General features: G+C 44.8%; 2 protein-coding genes across 5 annotated transcripts in view; one reads left to right on the forward strand and one right to left on the reverse strand.

Moving 5' to 3' along the window:
• The window catches only part of ZWILCH (zwilch kinetochore protein), a 42633-nt gene extending 41447 nt beyond the window's left edge, over positions 1-1186 (forward strand). For both annotated transcript variants that reach the window (XM_055536761.1, XM_055536762.1), the window contains exon 19: positions 623-1186. The gene's annotated coding sequence lies outside the window, so the exon portion shown is untranslated. The remainder of the gene's footprint in view (positions 1-622) is intronic.
• Positions 798-16869, reverse strand: LCTL (lactase like). Of its 3 annotated transcripts, XM_055536763.1 has the most exons (13): positions 16304-16869; positions 15519-15682; positions 14850-14937; positions 14254-14363; positions 12518-12646; positions 12320-12415; positions 10907-10961; positions 10659-10820; positions 4812-5086; positions 3877-4003; positions 3502-3701; positions 2706-2769; positions 798-913 (listed from the first exon to the last, which is right to left on the reverse strand). In XM_055536763.1, the coding sequence occupies exons 1-13, from the start codon at positions 16455-16457 to the stop codon at positions 798-800; spliced, it is 1740 nt and encodes a 579-aa protein (XP_055392738.1). In that variant the 5' UTR covers positions 16458-16869. The 3 variants fall into 3 exon arrangements, with proteins under 3 accessions (XP_055392738.1, XP_055392739.1, XP_055392740.1); XM_055536764.1 differs by lacking the exons at positions 2706-2769; positions 3502-3701; positions 14254-14363; ... (1 more) ...; positions 15519-15682; positions 16304-16869 and having other exon boundaries at positions 12518-12878; XM_055536765.1 differs by lacking the exons at positions 2706-2769; positions 3502-3701; positions 12320-12415; ... (2 more) ...; positions 15519-15682; positions 16304-16869 and having other exon boundaries at positions 12518-12878.
• Positions 16870-18116: the final 1247 nt, after the last annotated feature.

Consider the following 18116-nt stretch of genomic DNA (forward strand, 5'->3'; position numbering starts at 1 on the left):
AATAAATGGATATTAATTTTAGCATAGTTAAGAATAAAATGGACTTTTAAAAAACTATCCAGTTACAGAGAAGATACATGAATTAAGTATATAATATTTCTTTGAGGTATTTCAGTGAGTAAAGGATACTCATTTAGCAGAAGAAAATTTCTCTTAGAAAAGCATACATCCTCATTTACTTGGTCCACATCTAGTGCTTTTGCATGATTGCCTGAAAGCGTTGTTATCTAAAGGATTGACTTTGTCATATGTAGCGCAGTCCTAATGTGGTAATCATTTCTACATTAAAATAATATTTCCAGACAGATTTTATTTTTCATTTTTATTTTTTATGTTTTGAGTTTTTTTGGCCACAAGGCATGTGGGATCTTAGCTTCCCCCCAGAGATCAAACTTGCACCCCCTGCAGTGGAAAGTGGAAGTGTTAACCACTGGACCACCAGGGAAGTCACCAGAACAGATTTTAAAATGAGATAAATCATAAAACCGTTGGTGCAGTATGATCCCTTTCTGCAAAATAAAAATCAGTGCATGATATACAGCAAAATACTAACATTGACTTTGAGAAGGGTGAGATTACAGGTAATTTTTATTTCATTTACTTTCTAATTCTTAAATCCTAGCTCAAACTGCCCCCCTCCCCAAAAAAAATGGACAGAGGTAATGGGAAGGTAATTATCACAAAACCTGAAAACAGATATATGCCTGAGCCTTTAAAGGAGAAAAAGGAGAAAGAAGCTGAGGAAGATCCTGATGGTTCTCTCTGAAAGACGCAGCTGCAGAACGGGTGATCGCGTCTCAGCTCAGACTCCGCAGGAGAAGCATCAGGAGAACTGCAGCGATTAGTATACAGAGGGTGCAGACTGTGGGTACCACGATCTCCGTCACGATCTGCATGTAACTTAGCAAAGGCTCTGCAGTGGTGGGGAGAGACCAACACACGGCAGATGAGAAGGCGAATGCAGCTTCATCCTGAAAGCCTCAGCTGTCCAGAAAAACTTGCAACATGGCATCATCACACTTGCTAATTCTCATTTGCTATAAAAGGGAACCTGGTGTATTAAATGTTATAAAAAATTGTGTAAGGGCTATGTGAGATACTTAGAAAATATGGATAAAGAATGCTGACTTTTGGTTCTTCACTACTATAATAAAGTCTATATGTAAGTGCTTGTGCTTACTCAGAATATTAGCAGCCATATTCCTCAGTTTCTATAATTCTCATTGGAGTGATTTAGATGATATTGGATACGTTCAGGGTGGTATGGCCGTGGACTCATTGGAGGGATTTAGGGGAAAAAAAAATTCCCTGAAAAATATTTGCAGGCTTTCAAAGGTGTGATGTGAGTTTGAGTGAACTCCGGGAGTTGGTGATGGACAGGGAGGCCTGGCGTGCTGCAATTCATGGGGTTACAAAGAGTCGGACACGACTGAGCAACTGAACTGAACTGAAAGGTGTGATTGTGTATCTTAAGAGGTATAGGAATTTCTATATTGAAAATTTTTATGGTAATTCTTACCATAACTAAATAATTTTAAGAGTGAAATGATAAGCATTATTTCATGTGCATTAATATTGTGGTAGACGTTTATGAAATGCCTGCTGTTAGGTTTTGTGCCAGGTACCCTTGTTACTGAGATAAATAAGGCACAGACCCATGGAGCTCGAGGGCTCAGTAGTAAATTCTACATCATGTTTCTGTATTATTTTAATTTAATGGAGTATACATCTTTAATATTGCTTGATTATTTAGATGAGGGAGGAGGGGACAGTGGTATATTGGCCTGTAAAAATAGCTGAGTTGGTAGGATTTGAGCTAGCATTTTCCACCTCTGATATCACATTAAAGATGAATTTGTTAAATGTGCGTAACGGTAAAAAAAAAAAAAAAATTGTTAAAACAGGAAGTGTATTTCTCTCGTTGCCCTTATGTATGGTGGTTTAGTTGCTAAGTCATCTCTGACTCTTGTGACCCCAGAGATTGTAGCCTGCCAGGCTCCTCTGTCCATGGGATTCCCAGGCCATAGTACTGGAGTGGGTTGGCATTTCCTTCTCCAGGGGATCTTCCCGATCCAGGAATCAAACCTGGGTCTCCTTCATTGCAGGCAGACTGACTGAGCTACAAAGGAAGCCCCTTATATGTAAAGACAAACTACAGAGAAACAGATGATATGCGCTGGCATTTCTTGATGCATGTTTACTATCCTGCTTATGCCACGTCTCTGACCCTTTTAGATCCTATTGCATTAGAAATGCCTTCTGTGAGAGCAAGGACCTTGTTTTGTTTATTGCTATGCCCCCAGGGCTTAAAACACCCTTGAGCCAATAGTGACTAATAATTACTTGCTGAGTGAGTGAATATAATGTCTAGAGTGTTTGTAGGTTTTTCTTCATTGCATTTGGTAGAATGGTTGAATCTCTCCCTCCTTCCAACAGCCCACAATAACAATAGTAGATTTATAAATTTACACTATCATTCAGAATAAAACTAGAGTAGATAAAATATTTCTTTTTCATGGTAGATTTTTAGAAAACATTTTAAATGCTGATAGAAATTTGACATTGCTTCAAAGTAAAGGAAAAAAGTCCATTTCTAATCATGTGGTTTCGGAAGATTGACTTAAGATGCATCCACATTTTGAGATTTTGGTAATACCACTACATATGTTAATTACATGGTTTAATTATCCAATAATTAAACTCACCTGCAGCAAGCATCTGGTTGTTGATAGAGCAAATTTCCAAGGCTTTGAAGTACCAACTTTCCACCTAATAAAAACCCACTTGGTAAGTAAAGTTGTCTTAGACTATGTTTGCACTGTTTGAAATCATTTTTGGAATAGTGTGGGGTAAATATTTTTCCAAGAATCTGCTTATAGTTTAAATCAGTTAATATTTATTGAACGCCTGTGCATCATTGTGAGGGAGCTAAAGAGCAGTTTTGATTCTTATAATCTAGCTATCTTTTTCTAATAATGCATTACTATCTTTTATACTAATGCAAAAATAGTGAATACCTGATAACCATCAGTCACTGCTTCTATTTATAGTCCAACTAGGCTCACCCTAAAAGAATGTTGATGAACAAGTGAGATTTTTTCAAAAGAATTAAGACACTCTGAATTACAACTTACATTCCCTGCCATTGGGTGCAACAGCATAGAGAATAGAGAGCTAATAGAAAAACGTGTAGGTTATAGAAAATGGGAGGTTTTACAGAATATTTTTTACTATTTTAATCTCATTTTGGAAATAGTGCACTTGTATTGCTGTGCCATTTGGTGGGAAAAGAAATGAAAAATTTTAATAACCCTAGTCTGCTCTTAATGCTCTGTGTGCTAGGATTGCATTGTCCTTACCCCCGTTCCAAGCAAATAAGCAAGGAGGGGAAAAAACACCGGGCTCTGTTCCCAGATACCCCTGTGAGGTGCTTGCTAAACTCTGTACTCCAGTTACCTAGTTCTAAAATCCAGAAAGAATAATATTGAGAAATATTCCTACCTCTCTCTGATTGGGAAACCCATTGGCAATGATGATCCTCTTGTAATATTCAACTGAAGCCTTTGGATAGCGCGGCCTATTTTTCTTGTTGAAATCAATATAGTAGAATCCATATCTATCTGAGTATCCTCTCTCCCATTCAAACTTATCCAACAGAGACCAGGAAGTATACCCTTTTACATTAACACCGTCTTTGATAGCTGCAAAGATATTTTATTCCATTTTGAATATGTTTTGTTTTCTTTGAAAAACAGTATTGTGAAGATAACCTTAAATATTTTCATTTATGAGATTTAGAAACAGTTTTAATCAATCGTGTTATCAAATTTTGCCCAAGTTGAATAAAAAGATACGTGAAGACAGTTTGTATCTTACCTTTTAGCATTTCATTTGTGTATCCTTTAAGATATTGAATTCTCCACTCATCACACAATTGGGTACAGTGTAATTTTTGAGACGCTCCATTTTCTGTCACATATATGAGTGGATTGCCGTATTGAGTCTGAAAGGAATCATGGCAACACATATTGAAGCCTGCCATATTCTAATTGGGCATTCTAATTGGCATTTAGTAGATGCCAGTTAGCATGTTTATTTAGAGATGAATGTAGGCAGAAGGCAAGTTCATATAGAAAAAAATTATATATATATGTATGTATATTTATTTTTGGCTGCACCATGAAGCAAATGGGATCTTAGTTCCCTGACCAGGAATTGAACCTGTGCCCCCTGCATCCCTGGACTGAAAGCATGGAGTCTTAACCACTGAACTACCAGGAAAGTCTCAGAAGAATTCATTTCTTGACAAGCCATCATTTTAGAGAAAATATGCTTCAGGTCTTGTTTTTGTCTATGTATTCCATTGTAGGTGAGAAGAGCAGAAAAGTAAGTATGAGATTTTTGAAGTTTATTTATAAATGTATATAGTATCTGTATCACATGTAATCATATATTGTTATATATGATATATATGCATATTACATGAATTTATATAAGATATAACAACCATGTATATGATCTCTATATATGATTATTAGTAAACATTCATCTTTTTTTTGGCCATGCTGTGTACCATGTGGGATCTTAATTCCCTGGCCAAGGATTGAACCTGTGCCCCCTGCAATGGAAGTTGAGAGTCTTAACCATTGGATCACCAAGAAAGTCCACATTAGTCTTTCTTTAAGGCCTGTATCTAGTAGCTTCTGAAGTGTAACTGGGTTTTTTAATTAACTTTAAAATGTAGGCACCTGAGCTTATGCTGTAAAAACATGAATTCAGGTAAAAAATGTCCTTCAGCTTAATGTAGTCACCTGAGCAAAATTGAGAAGCCTCCGAAATCCCCATGGCACAGAATATAGCCATTTAGATCCCAAATCAAGCCAGTTTGGGTCAACCAGTTCTACTAAGTCACGATCATTCTGGTAGCTGGGCCCCTGGCCAGAAGGATAGTTCCTTTCCGTGATGTACCGAGTCGTAAAATGGCCTAAGCCCAAGAAGTCAGATGTGCCTTTAATGTAGCTCTTCTCCTGGAGTGAGAACACTGGCAGCCTTGACATTTCCAGGCCTTGCTCTGCACTCTTTCTTCCTAATGAGAGAAAAAAGTAGAACTTAACCAAGTTTTATTTTCTCACATTCTGTTGTCATACCATGATGATACTGGTGTGTTGACATGAAAGCCAATATCCAGATCCTGGGCTTTGGAATGCATCAGCATGGAAATTATAATCTTAGCCTTTCTAACTGCAATTTCTTCATTGGAATGCTAGCCAAAAATTTTTCAGTTCATATTGCTTAAAAGTAATATTTTCACAGATTACTCAGTAAGTGGTATATGGAAAATTGTGCAGCTATCTGGAAAAAAAGTAGAACTAGGTTATTCCTTACATCAAAAATTGGTAATTTTGTTTGCCTCTTGGAAGGGAACTGGAGGCCAGTGGTACTCTGGCAAGTGGGGGAGAGACATGTTCAGGCCTGTGGTGGTGTCAGCTGGCACCACCTCTGTGTTGGGCAGTGTCCTCACTTTCAAAATTGTAAAAGTGTATGTCCTTTCACTGACCGATTGTAAAATCTACTTATCCTACACTACTCATATAAAAGGATGTATGTACAAGGATCTTCATTAGCAAAAGTTTGGAAGCAACCTGAAGGTCTGTCAGGAGAGACTAATCAGTAAGTAAGTGATGGGATGTGTTACATCAGTACCACATTCTGCAGCCATTAGAATGAATCAGGCGGTGTTTCATGTACCAGCATAGAAGAGTGCCAAGATGGGTGCTCGAGTGGAACAAAGATGCAGAGCATTATGAATATATAAGTATGTACACATACCTAGCAGCAGTGTTTTTTGCTTATGCGTGCACAATCCATCTCTGAAAGTGTACTTCCTTCTGGGGAGGATAGGAACAGTGAGGTAGGGGAGGGAAGGAAGTTTAACCTTTTTCACTTTTTTGTACTTAAAAAAATTTTTTTTTAATTTTCTACACTAACATTGATGTTCGCACCATCCTAAGGGTAGGTTCACCATTATCTTCAAAAAATGTTTTAAAGACAAGTTCCGTAGTTTGAGGCTTAAAGAAAGACATAAATTAAGGTCAGAAATTTGCTGCCTCCAAAACATATAAAATGAGTGCTCAGGTTAAGACTTTATTCATAGAAAGCTTAGTAAACGGCTGTCATCCTCCCTGTCATGACCCTCACCATCATCTATGTTTTTACATCATTCTGTTTTTTGGGAACTACAACTAGATGTTTAAAAGATAACACTTTGAAACGTCTTTGTATAAACTACTCAAAAAAAGTTTAAGTCAATGTATAAAGGAAAGTAACATTTTTATATGAGTTGATAACTAAAAATGCAGTGATAAAAATGTTTCCAAAGAGGTTACTGGTTTAGATTAAATGAGTGAAAAGATTGTATTATTAAATCCATGTAAATATTAAACATTATTATTTTCAGTTATATTTAGGAACTTGAGAAAAACCTTAGGAATTGTCACTGTGGTGTCTACTACAATAACCGCTCACCATATGTGGCTATTGGAATGTGGCTAATGTGACTGCATCTTTAACTCAGTCACACTGAAGGATTGAACTTTTAATTTTGTTTGATTGGAATTTAAATAGACACAACTGGGTACAGGCTCTCACATTGAGCAGCACAGGTATAGGACATGCAGAACATTTCCATGATCACCAAAGGTTCCGTTGCACAGCACTGGTCTAGAATTACCTTTGTTCATGTATTCATTGTGAATGAATGCTCCAGAGATGCCTGCAAGTAATTTGCGAATGAGATTTCAGGCAGAGTGCTTTCACTACTAAAGAAAATATTAACTGTTTTGTCAACTATAGTCAATAATGCTGGAGGAAAAAAAGAAAAAACTACTTAGAAGATCCTTCTTTCCACATTGTAAAAAGGAAAAATTGAGCCCTGTTCTTCCTTGAATTATCAGAGTTGGAGTTGGTGGGGTCTAGGTTTATTGACCTTAAGCCCAAGAACTTCTCTAGGATTCGTAATCAGTGTGGCTCTTTCGTACAGTCCTGTGGCGCCTGCAGTGGCTTCTGAGGGTCCTGAGAGCGCAAACCCAGCGTGTGAATGATGGGGCGTGTGTAGGAATGCTCCATGTGGGCACTGTCCCATATGAGGGCTTTTTTCTTATACATCTTCAGGAATGATTTTCTCAAGATTTTGAGTGTATATGCACAGATGTATCACAGAACTGGTTGTTGTCAAAAGATTTTCAGAGATTATTTTCTCTAATCCCTTCACTTTTTTTAACTGTAAAGTTTTTGTTTTGTTTTTTTTTTAATGTGTAACATAGGCAAAATTATTTAAGTCAATACATTTGAAAGGAATTCCGCATGTTCTGGTTCTTTCCACTGGCAATCACCTTAGTTCCTCCAGTCATAATTTCCAAGAGAATACAGCCCTTTCAAAAAGATTTGCTCAATCCACAGCCATCATGTCAGTCAGCCCACAGGGCCTCTTTGATCTCCATTGGAATAGGTACACACTTCAAAATTCCCCACCTATAATCTTTGAGATCCAGTTTCCTCAAACAATTTATTTTAGGACTCTTGAAGTTAAAGATAGCAAGTATATTACTATACATTCCTTAATCTTTTCTAATATTGGAAAGTCTTGTTATATCCAATTTTTACTCATTAGCCTAGCAAAAAGTGTTACCAGTCTCACTCACCACTTCAATAGAATAACAACAATGGAAGCAAAACTTGCATCCTCAATGTGGTCACATTAACAATTTATGAACACTAATCCCTTCATTTTTAGATGATAAAGACTGAGACAGGAAGAGGTGAAGCACCTTGCCCAGAATCACTCACTGGTTAGTGACCGAGTTGGAATTAGAACTTGCTGCCAACTCTTCTAGAGAAGTCTGATAAATGGTCTGATAAATTTCCCCTTTAGAAGGGGAAATTTTTGATACGTTGATGCAAACATTCTTAGTCAAACATTAAAATAATGCTGATGCATGAGATTTTAATCTATTTCACTGTCATCCTTGCCTTTTCCTAGGGAGGCTGAAACCAAATCACAGTTACATGTTTTAGATTGGCTGGACACTGCTGGTTACCTACCCAGTCCCATGCTGGTCTGCTTCCGTGTTCTCCTTCTCACCCTCTTTCCAAGGGCTACATCCTTTCTGTAAGTCTTAGTCCCCTCCTCCCACCCCCAGACTCGGAGGCTCTAGTCCTGGTGGTCTAGGGCATCTTGGGGCTAGTGACAGTTCTGTTCCCTGAGGCACAAAGGGGACAAAGAACTGTACAACACAGATCTTCACGACCCAGATACTCAAGATGGTGTAATCACTCACCTAGACCCAGACATCCTGGAATGTGAAGTCAAGTGGGCCTTAGGAAGCATCACTATGAACAAAGCTAATGGAGGTGATGGAATTCCAGTTGAGCTATTTCAAATCCCAAAAGATGATGCTGTGGAAGTGCTGCACTCAATATGCCAGCAAATTTGGGAAACTCAGCAGTGGCCACAGGACTGGAAAATGTCAGTTTTCATTCCAATCCCAAAGAAAGGCTATCCTAAAGAATGCTCAAACTACCGCACAGTTGCACTCATCTCACACACTTGTAATGTTCAAAATTCTCCAAGCCAGGCTTCAACAATACATGAACTGTGAACTTCCAGATGTTCAAGCTGGTTTTAGAAAAGGCAGAGGAAGCAGAGATCAAATTGCCAACATCCGCTGGATCATAGAAAAAGCAAGAGAGTTCCAGAAAAACATCTATTTCTACTTTATTGACTATGTTCAAAGCCTTTGACTGTGTGGATCACAATCAACTGTGGAAAATTCTGAAAGAGATGGGAATACCAGACCACCTGACCTGCCTCTTGAGAAATCTGTATGCAGGTCAGGAAGCAACAGTTAGAACTGGACACACTGGTTCCAAATTGGGAAAGGAGTACGTCAAGGCTGTATGTTGTCACCCTGGTTATTTAACTTATATGCAGAGTACATCATGAGAAACACTGGGCTGGATGAGGCACAAGCTGGAATCAAGATTGCCAGGAGAAATATCAATAACCTCAGATATGCAGATGACACCATTCTTATGGCAGAACGTGAAGAAGAACTAAAGAGCCTCTTGATGAAAGTGAAAGAGGAGAGTGAAAAAGTTGGGTTAAAGCTCAACATTAGGAAAACTAAGATCATGGCATCTGGTCCCATCACTTCATGGGAAATAGATGGGGAAACAGTGGAAATAGTGGCAGACTTCATTTTGGGGGGCTCCAAAATCACTGCAGATGGTGACTGCAGCCATGAAATTAAAAGATGCTTACTCCTTGGAAGGAAAGTTATGACCAACCTAGATAGCATATTAAAAAACAGAGACATTACTTTGCCAACAAAGGTCCGTCTAGTCAAGGCTATGGTTTTTCCAGTAGTCATGTATGTATATGAAATTTGAACTATTAAGAAAGCTGAGCACCAAAGAATTGATGCTTTTGAACTGTGGTGTTGAAGAAGACTCTTGAGAGTCCCTTGGATTGCAAGGAGATCCAACCAGTCCATCCTAAAGGAAACCAGTCCTGAATATTCATTGGAAGGACTGATGTTGAAGCTGAAACTCCAATAATTTGGCCACGTGATGCAAAGAACTGACTCATTTGAAAAGACCCTGATGCTGGGAAAGATTGAAGGCAGGAGGAGAAGGGGATGACAGAGGATGAGATGGTTGGATGGCATCACCGACTCAGTGGACATGAGTTTGAATGGACTCCGGGAGTGGTGATGGACAGGGAGGCCTGGCGTGCTGCAGTCCATGGGGTTGCCAAGAGTCAGACGCGACTGAGCGACTGAACTGAACTGAACTGAGGCTCAAAGGGAAGTCAGCTGGAAGTAGAAGCTGTTTCTTAGGAAGATGTTCCTTGTTCTTAAAAACAGATGATAGTACTATTCCCTTTTTTACTGCTTCAGAGTGTTGATGTACAAAGATGTGGTGCCTGGAGCTCCTGTAGCCACCTTGTGGCCTTGGAAAGTAGACGATGAGTTAGCTAAAAGTGCCAGAGTGGAGAGATGAATCTGGGTTCCCAAAGACATCCCTGAATGCTGAGTTAACTACTTGTGGATCACCCTTTTCTGCATCTCAGGTAAGATGATAAATCCTCTACTTTTCAATCCATTTCATTTGCAGTTTTCTATGAAGTGGCAGTTAAAAACACTGAAATTATAGCATTGTCTTTATTCTCTTCTCTGACACTGTGGACACCAGAACTTGGAAAGTATTCCTCCAAAGATAAAAAGAACCAGCGATAGGACTGAGCCCACCCAATGCCATGTCTTTGACTCCTCACCCCTACTTCGCTGCATCTGGGTGGAGTGGAGTGGGGAGGAGGAGACAGGACAACGGAGCACAGAAGAGAGCTGCTTTGAGAATTGCAGCTGCTTTTCCCCTGGATTCTGATAGTCTCGTTTTCCAGGTCAGAAACCTGTTTGGATGTCCCTCACCCTTCCAGGTCAAATAACCAGATCTCAGTTCTTTGGGGGCTGTGTTATCCCTTGAGTGCTTCACCCAAACCAGCCCTGCATGTTCTTCTCTCCCCCTGACTTTCCATCCTCTCACTCGAGCTCCGTACTGTTGGTGTGCTACCTGGAGCCTGAAAAGATGACATGGCTCACCGATATGGTCCTTCATGACTTGGGGGTAGTCTCCAGCGTAAATGGGGTTGGCAAACCAGCCCAGGCAGAACTGTAGGTATCTCTCGGCAGCCTCTATGTCCTTGGGGTTACTAAGGTCCACAGGTTCCCCCCAGTCGCAGTTTAATGAAATCCCCACCAGACCTTAAAAGAAAGAGAAGGGGGTGGCAGGCAGAATGACCCCGCTCCCCGGTCGCTCTGTCCTCGGGGCCCTCGGCGGCGGGACTCACCTTGCTGCTGGCCGCGCCACGTGTCGTTGTAGGCATGCCAGGCCTGGGCGTGGGCCTGGAAGAGAGAGGAGTCCGTCGGGGTGCCCACCTGCTCCATTTCTCTCCTCCCTTTCAACCCAAGGGGGGCTTTCTCTCCTTTCTAACTCTGGAGATCATTTTAAGCTTTATCCTTTTCATGAGTCCAGCAGTAATTAGCCCAATCCATAGTCTCCCTTCCTCTGACTTCCGTTTTCTTTGTACTATGGAGGAAACTTGGTCTAAATCTGGCATGGACACATAAGCCACCACTTTGCGTTATTTATTGTTTCTAAGATTTTTGCTAACGTGTCTGTTTTGTTCCTGGTTGTCCTACGCTGTCACTAGGCATTGCTTTCAGCACACGTACTCAGGAAATTAGGGAAACACCAAGCATCTGAAACAGTCTTGAGAAATAGAATGCAAAATGTGCCAACCGGCCTTCTCTCCACATTCTCCCCCAGGGACCCGCTGATGTCTCAGAGCTCTGCCCTTTAAATATTCACAGTTAAAGAAATCCTAAGCTAAGTAGGGAAAGAATGAGAAAGTTCTCTTGCTGACATGAATTTGAGGGTGTGGTATGTCCCCAGTGGTCCCTTGCCTGCCCGCTTGATCAGATTGTCCACCTTCTGTTGAGAGACCACTGGGGGCCGCCCCATCATGCCTGGCATTCATCCCGTCATCATCATATATGTCCTGGAATGGGACCCACTTCTTTCCCCGCTTCTCAGGCCTTTCTGGTGGTTTATAATTCCGCCTGTCCTCCGTGTCCTCCTCAGTTTTTGCCCGAACTGAGCCTGGCTGCCCCTACAGACCGCTGCAGCCACTGCAGCTCTTCCCAGCAGATGCCATTGTTTTCCCCTCACACACCACATACCTTAGGAGAGTGTCTGCCTTGCTCTTTGTTGTTGCTTCCAAATGATTTCTCCTTCCTCCTCCAAAAACTCCAGATCCTCTGAAGTCCGTGCTATCAGACAAGCACTCCTAAGCCATTCCTACTGCTGTCCTTCACCAACCTCCTCTTACTTCTGCTCATGCACTGAAGATTTTCTCCCCTAGCTCCCTGTCATCCCCCTTTCCTCCTGTCACCATGCCCCACAAGGCAGTTTAGACCTGTAGATGACAAGTTTTCACACTCATGTGCTCCAGCCCCTTGGCCAGATTGCCAGCTCTAGGGAGCCATCCTGGCATCTGGTCGCAGTGTCCAGCAGAGCACTGGATGGGACCCTCCCTCGTAGATGCTCATAGATGGAAGGGAAGGGAATGGTGCACAGGTGCGAAGGAGGAGGCGGCAGAGGACTGGGCTCAGACTTGGGCCCCTGGGGCAGGCTTAGCTGTCACTGGCGCTCACCGCTCCACTTTGACCCTGGCCTTCACTCCCAGAAGGACCCACCTCACCTTAATGACGTGATGTGCCGCCTTGTACAGGCCCGTGCCCTGGAGCTTCAGGCCAGGTGCGTGGTGGCCCGTCTCGTAGCCCTCTTCTGCCATTGTCTGCAGGGATGGCAAGTGAGAACCACAGGACCTGTGAGAAGTGACAGGGTGCGCTCTTGGCTGGAAAGTGGGTTTTCCCACCTGGAGCGGGGGTCTGCTTACCCGAGGATCACTGAAAGTAACCCAGTGTTTCACACGGTCCCCAAAAGCCTCAAAGCACAGGCTGGCATAATCACTGAAGTAGCTGGCCATGCTCACGTTCTGCCACCCGCCGTACTTGGCCTGGAGCAGCTGCAAACAGAGGGGCGGAGAGAGAAGCAGGTGCCCCAGGGGCCGTCTCCAGAAAAGACTTTTGGGGTCAATGGGCCAAGTTTGTGGAAGAAACTTGGCTGACTGGAGCTACAGAGGATGTTTAGAGGAAAGGGGAGCAAAGATACAGGGTCTCAGGCGTTAAAACTTGAAGTTTTAGGGGGGTGGAATGGGTCAGGTGGGAGGGCAGTCCAAGAGGGAGGGAACATATGTGTATATATATAGCTGATTCACTCCATTTACAGCAGAAATGTACACATCACCACAACTTTGTAAAGCACTTACACTCCAATAAAGAGAGGAAAAAAGACAGGAAGATAGTGGCAGTGTTTAACTGTAGAGAAATATGCAGACATGTTATACCTTATACAAACAAGAGGGAGGAAGCAGAGAAAGTTTGAGATTCTCATGCTTAAAAGAACTGTATAGAATGAGTATTTACGAAAAACTGCCAGAGGAAAGAGGTCTGATCATGAGAAAAGAATCTTGATTATAAGAAGAAATAAGACACAATGCTGGGAGTGGGAACTCTGGTTAGAATTTTGAGGGCCAATCAGGTCTCAGAAACCTCCCAGAAGCCTCTGTCATGAGAGCAGTTCTGCTTCCTTCAGGGAAGGGCTCTCTCCCACCCAAGGGCATCTGCTCATCATGCAAGGTTTCCCCAAGATTCATCGCTCCATCAGGATTGCCTACTGAACTCGTCTTGGAGGGTTTGTGGGAATGCCAAAGGGGCAGTGACAGTGATTAACCAGGGAAGAAGTTGGAAGGTGGTTTCCAGTTCACCTCCCCAAAGCCTGCTCTACAACCCCAGCCCCAGCTCAGAGGCCTTCCTCCCACCTCACGCCCAACCCGCCAAAGCATCGATGGAACTCCATCTTCTCCCTCACACCGCCCTGAAGCCAATGTCTTGCCCTCTGACCTCCCACCACCGTGTGTCACGGGAGGTACAGAAACAACTCCTCTGCCAGCTGGGCTCTGAGGAGCCTTGTTGAACAAATGAAAAAACTTCTTGAATGGTGATGTCTAACAGTGAGGTTCTTACAGAGATCACTTGGGAGGGTGGGGGTGCTCGTCTTTTGTAAAATTTTTTATTAATTTATATATTTTTTGGCATGTGGGATCTTGATTCCCTGACCAGTAATCATACCTGTGCCCCCTGCATTGGGAGCACCGAGTCTTAACCACTGGACTGCCAGGAAAGTCCCAAGGGTGCTCATATACGAGCACAAACAGTGCTAATTCTAACAAACTAGGGAAAGAAAGGCTAAACAAACTTGTTAATTCCATGAACTCTTACTCAAAAGAGACTTCTTTCTTTGTAAGTTTGAGTTGTTGCTTCTAGGTTAAATGTTTTGCAAAACATCAGAATCTGCCCTTAGCACTTATTATAAACATCAGTTAAATCAGTGTGACCTCCCTGCCATGGGTAAGTTGAGAGATTTCTTCTTCACTTCCTGCCATCTTTCTATCTTGAGCCAGAGCCCAGACTCCAGGCTTTGCCCCCACCTTGGCCATCCCAAGTGCCCAGAGCAGGCTCCCTCCTGCTGAGCTGAGCTGCCCCTTGGGCCTCTGAACCTGCACAGCCTCACCTGTGGGAGATCCCAGTGGTGCAAGGTCACGATGGGGGTTATGTTGCTCTTCAGAAGGGCATCGATGAAGTCACTGTAGAATTGGATTCCCTTCCTGTTCACCCCGTCAGCTGAAGGGGAAATAAAGAGACGTGATGAGAAAGGATGCTGGCCTTCTGCAGTACACTATGCCGGAACCCTGGAGCTTTCGGCAGGCCTGAGGCACACTCAGTCCACCAGCACTTGGGTCTCAGATGGTGGAATAGCTACTCCTGGGAGTCCAGCCAGGGGTCCCCAACCTCGAGGCTCTAATGCCTGATGATCTGAGATGGAGCTGATGTAATAAAAATGGAAAGCGCACAGTAAATGTACTTGTGTGCATCATCCCAGAACCATCCCCAAAACCATCTGTGGAAAATTCTTCCACAAAACCAGTCCCTGCTGACAAAAAGGTTGGGGACTTCTGAGCCCAGCTACCTTTGGAACCCGTGAGAGACGCTGCTGGGGAAGCTGTGCTTGTGGGCTGTTCTCCCCACCCAGGACTTGTGGTGTCCCCACCAAGCCAACGTGACCAAAAGAGGCCGCTCTGGGGCAGGGATAGGGTGGCCTTAGCTCACCTCGGATGCCCGTGGGCAGGAGCCGGGGCCAGGACAGGGAGAAGCGGTAGTGGCTGACATGCAGCTCCCTCAGCAGAGCGACATCCTCCTGTGCACACACGGGTGGGTGCGGCTGGGTCAGCCGGGCCCTGCCAGGGCGCCTCCTGGCCACGCTCCGCATCTACACAGCGGGGGTGATGCCACCTCCCCCTGCCGCCTCCTGGGGCTATGCCAGGAGTAGAGTAAAAGGCAGGATATGGGGGTGCTCTGAGAATTCCACTGGGGTTCTGGACCCCCAGTCCAGAGAGGGAAGTGGGTGCTGGGCAGAGGGAGAGAGGATGAGCTGGTCCCACTGTCTCCATGGGGCCAACTCCCATACAGGGGCCACGACAGCCTGTAGGCCCTAGGGCCAAGGCCTCGGCCCTTCCGCTGCCCATCCCTTGGACTAAGGCCCTGGCTCAGGTGGAGCCTGCTTTCTTTTCCTTCTACATCCCACATCCCTTCCCATATCCTGGCACCCCCTCCCCAAGCCCCAGTCACCACCAGCCCCTCCCTGCCCAGCTGTATCAGGGTTGAGGGCGTTCACAGAGCACCTGGTTGACATTGTCACGTGGGCTCCCTCAGTATGTCCCTCCCAGCTCTTGCTAGGTGATGCTCAGTCACACACGTGCACACACACCCATTACTCACTTGGACCTTGTAGTAACTGTTGCAGGCTACGTCTGCTGTCTCGTCCCCGAGCACATTCCCCTTCCCGCTGTGCGTGAAGGTGTCCCAGATGCTGGGCCCTTTGCCATGCTGGTCCCAGGCACCCTCAGTTTGGAAGGCGGAACTGCCCACACCCCAGGAGAAGCCTGCAGGGGGAGACCCCAAGCTGGGCCCTGAGCCCTCTCCCACTCCCCATCCAGGACGGATCCTGAGCTGTGTCTCCAGGACCACAGGACAAGCCCCCTCCCTGGCAGCCTGCCCTATCTCCCTAGGGGTAGGGGTGGGAGCATGTGTGGCAGGGGGAGGGGAGAGACATTATGCGTTAAAAGCATTATCTGCACTATTTTAGCTCTGATTGGCATTTACTGTCTATATAGTAACTTAAAAAACATATGTTAGGCACTGTCAACACTGTATTTAAAACACATAACTAATGAGAAACTTCAGTATAGCATAAGGAGCTCTGCTCAGTGCTCTGTGGTGACCTAAATGGGAAGGAAATCCAAAAAAGAAGGGATATATGTATACATATAACTAATTCATTTTGCTATACAGCAGAAACTAACATAAGACTGAAAAGCAACTGCACTCCAATAAAAATTTTAAAAATCTGTTAGGAACTTTTATTTCAGAACAACTACATGGAGTTATTTTCACCATCCTACCTATAAGGAAGCTGAAACACCGAAACTCAGACAGGTCAGCCAGTGTGGGCAAGCTGACAGACAGATGGACAGACGGACAGAGTAACTGGAGGGTGGACATACCAGGTGGGAAGTTTCCATAGTAGAAGGAGGCCTCCTCTGGGGACTCCTTCCCGGCGGCCCCCAGCCCGGACACCAGCAGTAGCGCCCAGCAAAGAGTAACAACCCGCTCTGGCTTCATGGCACCTGGCCCTCCCCCATACCTGAAAAAGCACATCTGACAGCTGTCAAGCCCCAGCAGCCAGGACTCGGGGTAGGGGGTGCAGATCCTGGCTTGAGGGCAAAGACAAGAGAGGAGGAGGTGGGACTGGGTGGGGGCACTTTATCTAATAAAGCATTGGCTCTTTGGGGGGCAGGTTCTCTGTGGTTTTGCTGGGACACACCAGCACAGGCTGAGACTGGGCTCCAGATACAATCCTCAAGTTAGATACTCAGGAGGACAAAGACTGGGCTTGGGAAGCTCTGGGTCTGATGGGCAAGGCTTCAAACCACCCCGTGTCCGTGTCTGATGGGGGAGACCCAACATATACTCTGTGATGGCTTCAACCCAATGGGAAAACCACTCTGGCTTAGGGATGCTCTAGTCTGATGGGGGAGGCAGAACAACCCACAGAACCCCTGCAGCACCCCATGTACACAGTGCAGCCTATACAGAGAGACAGACCCCTCCCTGAGCCGGGGGTCATGAGAAGCATCACCATCCCAGGGTCTTCAGTCCTAAGGGTCAAGGCAATTCCCTTCCCCTGGACTCCCCTCTCTGACCCAGCCTAGTCAGCTTACCTGGATTGTCCTTGGTCCCAGACACCCCCAGAGTAGCAGCTGGTGTCCAGGGCACTCTCCAGCTGGCCCCTAGTGCCTGTGTGCCCCCTTTCCTGACAGCAGAGCCCTCAGTGCAGCGAAGGCTCTGGGTTGGGGGTGTGACCAGTGGCCTAACCCCCCTACAAAGAGCTTCAATAGCCCCAATTCAGTCGGGAGGGCAGGAATGCTGAGCTGGCCAGCAGGGCCTGAGTCAGCAGCCCAGCAGCTTGGCCCTGGGCCCGGGGCATCCAGTCAGCCCCCTCCCAGGGTAAAGGGGAGGCCACCCAGTCCCCTGGTCCCTTCTGGACCTGATGCATCACCTCCAGCCCACCTTAACCTGTGAAACTCCAGGTGGCTGGGTAGGGAGTGTCATGTGAGAGCATCTGTCTCTGTCTCCACCCCTCCCCAGCCAGACAGAGTTCACTGTAGAAGGTAAGTTTGGTTATCCCACTTATCCTTCCTCTCTTTGGATCCCTCATTCATTCCTTTACTCACTCACTCATTCAATCACGACTTCCGAGAAATTCTCTGGCGGTCCTGTGGTTAGAGACTTTCACTACCATGGGCTGATCCCTGGTCAGGGAACTAAGATCCTGTAAGCCTCTTGGGGTGGCCAAAAAAATAAAAAATACCAAAAAAAAAAAAAAAAGAAAACATGAGACTTCCCTGGTGATCCATTGGCTAAGACTCTATGACCCCAATATAGGGGGCCCAGCTTCAGTTCCTGGTCAGGGAACTATATCCTACATATCACAACTAAGAGTTGCATGCTGCAACCCAACACAGCCAAATTCAGGTGAGTTCAGTCGCTCAGTCGTGTCCGACTCTTTGCAACCTCATGAACCGCAGCACGCCAGGCCTCTCTGTCCATCACCGACTCCCGGAGTCCACCCAAACCCATATCCATTGTGTTGGTGATGCCAGAGAACCATCTCATCCTCTGTCGTCCCCTTCTCTTCCTGCCTTCAATCTTTCCCAGCATCAGGGTTTTTCAAATGAGTCAGCTCTCCGCAACAGGTGGCCAAAGTATTGGAGTTTCAGCTTCAACATCAGTCCCTCCAATGAACACCCAGGACTG

Source organism: Bubalus kerabau, chromosome 10, assembly GCF_029407905.1.
Source record: "Bubalus kerabau isolate K-KA32 ecotype Philippines breed swamp buffalo chromosome 10, PCC_UOA_SB_1v2, whole genome shotgun sequence".
NCBI classification, from domain to species: Eukaryota; Metazoa; Chordata; class Mammalia; order Artiodactyla; family Bovidae; genus Bubalus; species Bubalus kerabau.

Bases quoted from the DNA above. Each gene is read 5' to 3' on its own strand.
- LCTL (XM_055536763.1), bottom strand. From the start codon at position 16,457: ATGTGCTTTTTCAGGTATGGGGGAGGGCCAGGTGCCATGAAGCCAGAG. The intron at 14,938-15,518 runs GTGAGTAATGGG...GTGTGTGCACAG, and splicing joins ACAGTTACTACAAGGTCCAA to GAGGATGTCGCTCTGCTGAG. The intron at 12,647-14,253 runs GTGAGGCTGTGC...CTCTGTTTGCAG, and splicing joins ACCACTGGGATCTCCCACAG to CTGCTCCAGGCCAAGTACGG.